Source organism: Gavialis gangeticus, unplaced genomic scaffold (assembly GCF_001723915.1).
Source record: "Gavialis gangeticus isolate Ggan-Ray unplaced genomic scaffold, GavGan_comp1, whole genome shotgun sequence".
Taxonomy (NCBI): Eukaryota; Metazoa; Chordata; order Crocodylia; family Gavialidae; genus Gavialis; species Gavialis gangeticus.
Genome location: NW_017729032.1, coordinates 182,464,110 through 182,471,020, shown reverse-complemented (window position 1 = coordinate 182,471,020; position 6,911 = coordinate 182,464,110). Strand labels below are relative to the sequence as shown.

General features: G+C 42.2%; 1 protein-coding gene across 6 annotated transcripts in view; it reads left to right on the top strand.

The window, feature by feature from the left end:
- Nucleotides 1-6,911, top strand: part of SH3KBP1 (SH3 domain containing kinase binding protein 1) — a 470,950-nt gene that overhangs the window by 401,671 nt on the left and 62,368 nt on the right. For all 6 annotated transcript variants that reach the window (XM_019524798.1, XM_019524796.1, XM_019524797.1 and 3 more), the window contains one exon: nucleotides 2,308-2,359. In XM_019524798.1, the coding sequence (XP_019380343.1) occupies nucleotides 2,308-2,359 (52 nt within the window). The remainder of the gene's footprint in view (nucleotides 1-2,307; nucleotides 2,360-6,911) is intronic.

The following is a 6,911-nucleotide window of genomic DNA, read 5'->3' as shown; positions in this document are numbered from 1 at the left end:
ACCTAACATCCTGACCTGCCACAGGTAAAGCAGGGGAACCATGGCAGCCATGTCCCACTTTTATGAAATGTTGTCAGTATATGCTTAAGAGATCCCAGGTAGAGACTAAGCCCCCACCCCCCACTGCAGAGGAAGGCAAACCCCCACAGTCCATACCAGTCTGACCACAGAGTAAAACTCCTTCCTGACCCCAAATATGGTGATTGGTCTGACCCCAAGTGGAGGGGCAAGACCGTCTAGCCAGGAACCTCTGGCTTTGGTCCCAGCAGGAGTATTGGCATATCCCAGTCAGTCCCCAAAGTTGGCTGTAGCCAACCAACACCCAGTACCTCTGAGAGAGGCTTCAAAACACCCCAAGACATATAGCTGGGGGGGGGGGCAACCATCAAGGGGGAAATACCCATAGTATAGTAGAATATAGGCATAAATATGTCTAGCAGTGATAGGGAGTCCACAACTTCCCATCACTAAGTCTATTCTACCACCTCACTATCCTGATAGTAAAGAAGCTTTTTCCAGATATCCTGTCTAAACTCAGAAACCTTAGGTTCCATTTTCATCTGGAAGAGTGTCTACTTCTACTCCAGTATACACAGACTCCCTAGTTGCCTACACAGTCCCATCCTCAGGTTTTCCATGCCAGTCCCAGCCACTCAGACAATATCCCTCTGAGTGCACATTAGATGGCTTCCTCCTCCAGACAGGCTGTATGGGGGGAATCACTCTTCTTTATTCTAGAGTCTAATACAGATGTGTCTTTACAGAGTAATCCTTCTGGTCCCCATAATCTTGGGTTGGAGCACACTGTGTCACTCTTGGGGATGATGCATGTGTCATCTGGTCAAGACTAAGGACAGTGATGAATTTGAATGGTCTCTAAGGATAGAAACGTTGGACAGTTTTGTGTCTGGGTTCTGGCATATCTCTGTTGAGTTTGTGCAACCTAAATTTTTAAAGGAGTGTAAGTTGGCCAAATTTGGGTGCTTGTTCTCAAGTATAGCGAAGTATAGCCTTGACATTACAACCATTTCCTGTTAGATTTCAAACCAAAATAATAGGGATGCTGTGGCATTTCAAGCAAAAAATTCCTTTTTTTCTAATGAGCAACCCAGTGATTTCCCCCCCCCGCCCCACGAGTCTCATTCTTGGACCTAGCTAAAAGATTCCTGACATAAATTTTCCCAAAAGTTTCAGCATGAAGCAGATAAGAGGGATAGACAATTTTAGCCCAGGTAGTCAACGTTTGGCAAAATTATGAGGAACTGTAAACAGGGTTTAATAACACGATTTGTGTGGATCCTTACAGGAAGGCAGTGCCACCAGTGCTACCAATTAAAAAGGGTATCCTTTACACAGGTGTTCAGGTGACTAGTGACAATGATGTGAAGCCTTCAGAGTGTAAAGAGTAAGCAGGAAAACTGTCCTCCTCAGGAATAAAAAAGGATTTCGTGGTGGGAATATTACCTGTTTTATTTCCTTAGTTTTTTTTTGTGAGAGAAGTTTTATTCTCCATCACTTTGACCTTTCTTCCCCCCTCTCTTTTTAGTGTGGGTGTTAAATTAGTGTGTCATCTGCTCAGGCATGGTGCCCTGTTTGATTTTGCATTCACTCCAAGGCATTTACAGCATGTGTCAGTATGGCTCTCACACACATACATATAAACACAAAAGGAAAAAACCACCCCAGGAGAGGAGAAACCGTTTTGGAACTGATTCAGTGATCAGATTTATTTAGCGTGCACAGTGTGGCAGCCCCATTGGAAGGAGGGTGATAACAAATGAAATAAATGACAAATAGAAGGCCATTCATGTGAATAATTAGTTTCATTTCATCAGGCACAGCAAGCCTTATTACCTATTCTTTCCAATAGTGTAAGTGACAAGTGTAACCTCTAGAATATTTCCTGCTTTCTGCATTTATGCCCCAGCTGAGTCTAAGAAACACATTGTAGCTCCTGCCATTCCCACCTGTTTTTCAAAGTGGTATTTGCTTTTTACAAGGTTAAACCTTAATTGCATAGATTGCTTCAGTATGTAAAAAGTCATTGTTTTCAATGATCTGAAGCCACTTAACAATTGAGGGTATTTTTCCTAAAATAATATTATAATTGTAAAACTAGTAAAGTGGCATTTTATTAATTAATTTCAATTCCTGTATTGTAACACTTCTTAATGAATGTAGTACTGGGGAACTGCATGACTGTCTCAAAACCTAAAAGCTTTGATTTATTTTTAGTGTTGTCTGATTACATCAAAACTTGAATGTGTATAAACACTTTCGAGCCAACACTCTTCTTTTTAACTTTAGAGACCTAAGAAACCACCACCTCCATCAGCTCCTGTCATCAAACAAGGGTCAGGTAAGGTGTTACGGATCTCATCTACCACACTTTAGTTGACATATCTTATTCAAAATGCATGTATTTTCAAATTTAAATTGAAGTCATCAGCATAAAAAAACAATGTGCAAAAAGTTTCTTGACCATAGTAAATAGAATCAAAACAAACAATTAAATGAGCCTGAAAGATTGTGGTCTGCCTTTTAATAGATTGCAAATGAACAGAAGGAGGGCATGTGTACCAGTGTTTATTTGAAAATACTATATTAAGAGCTTAATTCTGCTATTATAGGATCATAGAAAAGTAGGGCTGGAAGGCACCTCATGAGGTCATCTAGTTCTGCCCCCTGCTCAAGACAGGATCATCCGGGACTAAACCGTCCCAGCCAAGTATCTGTCAACTACGTCTGACTAATTATAGTTAATTTCAACTAGGAGACCAGACAGGCAACTCCTTTTTCTTTTTTCTTTGTGTCAGAAAAAAGCTTTGATATTTCAGGGAACTTAAGTGCATGCTTAACTATATGCAACTTGTTTGTGCATGTAGTTAAGACCATGCATGGGTCTTTGAGGTTCAGTTCAAAGTCTTATAGGCTGGTTACTGTGGTAGGGAAATACCTTAGGCTTTCACCTGCAGGCTTGATTCATGCTAAACATGAACATTTTCATACCAATGAAACCACGTCCAGGGACCTGGCTATAACACAATGGCCCCACCACACTTGCAACTTAGGTTCCATAGCTCTGCATGTATGCAGGGGTCCAGTTGGAGGTGCATTGCCAAAGGTGCTGTTTCCTGTTTGATTGTGTTTTATAACTAGATTTAAGAACGCTGCTAATAGAAACCATGTTGAAACTGCTCTAAGAGTGTCAGCCACCACCCCTGACATATTTGTATTTTAGAGTGGATGGACATAAAAGCAAATTACCAGAGTTGAACTGGTATCAAACATGATTTATGCTAATGCAGCTGAAATATGAGTTACCTGGCCAATGTAGTCAGGTATGTTGGCCTCCACTGGGAAAGTTAAGATAAAAAAGGGAAGTGCAGACATAGTTAATCTAGTCAGGATTTCTAACTACTGTTTTCTGTTCCAGGTTTCAGTAATTTCTAAAGCGAGTTCTCTTCTGCTTCAGTTCTTGAAGTTGAAATAAAACTGCCAGCTGGATCAGTACAGCTGATTATAACTCAGTGGACTCTAACTGAAACTATTAAAATTAACCAAGCTGTTCTTCTGGACTACAGAATTAAAACTATAGAAATATTATTTGCTTATTCCTGTGCATAGTTCATTTCCAACTTTCTTTTGAGGTGTCTAAAAATGCAGAAGATTCAATATTAAGATTGAGGATCTACCTCAATCCTTGCTCTCAGAGAGCAGAATAACTTTGCCATCTAGTGGTAGTTACATTATATAAAGCATAATATATAAAAGAGAAATTTCTCATCTGCAAATGAAATTATAATCATGCACATATCTTGGGAAAAAGTCCTACAAATATTACATTTCCTACCAAATATATCTGTTCCCTAGTTTTCCCTTCTACCAAACAAAAGAAGAAAACTTTTAGCTTGTATGTAGACATTTGCATCCACAAGCATTGGCTATTTAACCATCACAATAGCTCTGTGGGCAGATAGGTATATGCCAATTTTTTGGACATGAAAATGGAGGCCCAACGAACTTGCTCAAAGCTGTTTGAGCAAATCTAAAACTCCAGTTCATGTGATTTTGGTTCCATATTGCATGCTCAGTCCGCTTTATTAGACTATACAGTGCATACGCAGTGGTTCTCTGATTATTTATTAATAGGCTTATAAAGCCTGCTGGGAGTGAAATATGGTATACTTATTATGAATGACTATTTTATGTATCACTCATTGTGTGAAATTACTGTTTTTCCAAGACAGCTCATCTTATTTTACCCATCATAGCAAGGTCTGATTTGATGCTGATGATAATTATAAAGTTTTGAATATTTGGTAGGATGTCTCATAAAAAATAAATTGAAAATTCTGTTTTATGCTAAATAATTAGAGATCAAAATACTATTTTTCGAGGCATAAAATTATAAGTGGAGGTTAGAAGTTTACTTAATAGATTTAGAGTTAGACTTTTGTTTATAATACAAATAAAACTTTGTCAGGAATCCTCACACATTTGAAATGTGGTTCTTTTATGAAGTGTACTATAGCTAAACTTTAACTGCATCTTGAAACTAAGTCTGTGTTAACAGTGTTTACTAACCACACGGGGACCAAACTTGCAGTCTTTTTTCATTATATACATTTGGGAAGCTCACTGGAAAAATTTTGCAGGATTTTGACTTTTTTTCCAACATAAAACTCATGATTTTAGAGCGGTTTTAATTGGGATTCTTGCAATGGTATCTTGTATCTGGAACAGCAGCATAATTAAGAGGGCCAGGGTTACCAGGGCCTCAGCCCCAGGTACCAAGTTAGATAGGAACACAAAAATAGAAGTCACTGATGTTACTCCAGGGGCTTTCACGCAGGGTCCTGAAGTGCCCAGGTATGTCCCTGAACAAGAGAAAAGTACCGGTCAGTAAATTCACTAATATTTATTGGCATGGTGGGTTTGTAGAGGTGTTGCTTGCCGAACAGAGCAGTCACAGAATAAAAGTGACCAGAAGTCATCACTAAGGGGCAGTTAGCATTGAGTCTTAAAAGCCAAGGACCTGATGCAGGCAAGAATCAAAAGCTGATTGACATATTTAAAAAAATGTAACGGCATTTGAGAGGGACATTGCATAAAAGGGAAGAAATTTAACCAAGAAACCTCATAGTGTATTTCCTGCTCTGCTTCCCCTTTTAGTAGGTCCTATTCACTGTACTTCTTATTAAAATGTTAAGTATTCCCTGAAGCAGCTTTAAACACTGTTAAGCTAAAATGCTTTTAACACCTTGTAGTTGGCCAATGCGGTGAAGCCAAAAGCTGTTACAATAGTTCTTATGAAACGTACTTGGGGATTAGAATGACTTCTTGTTTACACTAGGAAATCTTTGCTACTTATTAGTTCACCTCAGGCTGCGAAAGCAACATTGTGGCAGATAGTGGAGACATGATGCCAGTAGTCTCCATTACTTGAAATACTATTTAATTAGGCTAGAATTCATTTTTTAAAACTTTCTGACAGATAATAGTGTTTATTTTGAGCATTTATTTAAATTTTTATTGATTTTCAATTAAATTAGCAACGTAAAGATCTTCCACCCCTGAAATAACAAAAACAAAAAACAAACAACAAACCAACCCAACAACAAAAAGGTCAAGAAAACACCAAAACTTATATCCTTTCTAATTGGAGTCCTTCTGTTTGTATACCAGTCTCAACAGTAGGCTGCTTCTCCTTTTTTTACAGTCTCTTCCCAGTTTGCTGCAGCTGAGTTGTCCCATTCAGGCATCAGGAACAGCCTTTTTCTGGGCTTTAAGTAGGGGTTTAAGTAGCCTGTTATCTCCCTCCACCTCACTTCCTGGCACCTGTGAATGATCAGCTAATTGCTTAATTGATGAGCCATTAGACCCGGGGCTGTTTTTCTCTTTAAAGAGGCCGGCCCTTCTGTTCTTCCCCTCTTTTGTTTATCAACAATGAAAATATTGTTTCATCAGTCTGTGAGTAGCCTTTAGACCAGGGGTAGGCAACGTTTTTTGGCCTGAGTGCCGAAAACCCCTACAATGCTTACCTTGGAAGGTGCTGGAGTGCCAGCATGCCAGAAAAACAAAATGAGGGCAGGGGGTACATGGCAGGATGTGTGTGCCCCTTGCCCCCCACCGAAAGCCTGTTCCCCCCAGCCCAGCTGCCCCTGCCCCTCAGCCTGGGCTCCTGGCTAGCAGCAGCTACCTAGAGCCGGGGCCGGTTGCAGCCAGGAGGCTCCAAACAGCTGTGCTGGGCTCCATATCCCCAGCATAAGCTCTGTACTGGCATGTGCAGGTGTGCCTCAGAGCAGAAAGTGGGGGAGGAGCCTGAGGCAGCGCAACCCTGGTCTCTCCCCCGCTTCTGGCACAGAGCTGGTGACTGGGCTCTGGAGCCCCGCACAGCTGTTTGGAGCCAGCCTGGGCTCTGGGCAGCTGCAGCAAGCAGCGGGCAGGCTGCAAACAGGTGCACCTTGGGGCGGGCTGCGCTGCCCTGCTGTCTGTCCTGAGGTGTGTGTGCAGTCACTGCCAGCGTAGAACTGATGCCAGAGCTGTGGGGTCCGGTGCAGCTGTTTGCAGCCTGCCCGCTGCTTGCTGCAACTGCCCAGAGCCCAGGCTGGCTATAAACAGCTGTGCCAGGCTTCGGAGCCCAGTCACCACTTCCGTGCCAGGAGTCGGGGGAGAGACCAAGGTTGCGTTGCCTCAGGGCCCTCCCCCACTGCCCGCTCCGATGCACGGGTGCACGTGCTGGCATGGAGCTGATGCTCGGGATTCGGAGCCCGGTGCAGCTGTTTGGAGCCTCCCAGCTGCAGCTGGCCCCGGCTCTGGGTAGTTGCTGCCAGACACAGAGTCTGGGCTGCTCCCAGCAGGCAGCTGGGACACTGCAAGCCCTGCTGGGAGCAGCCCAGGCTCCAGCA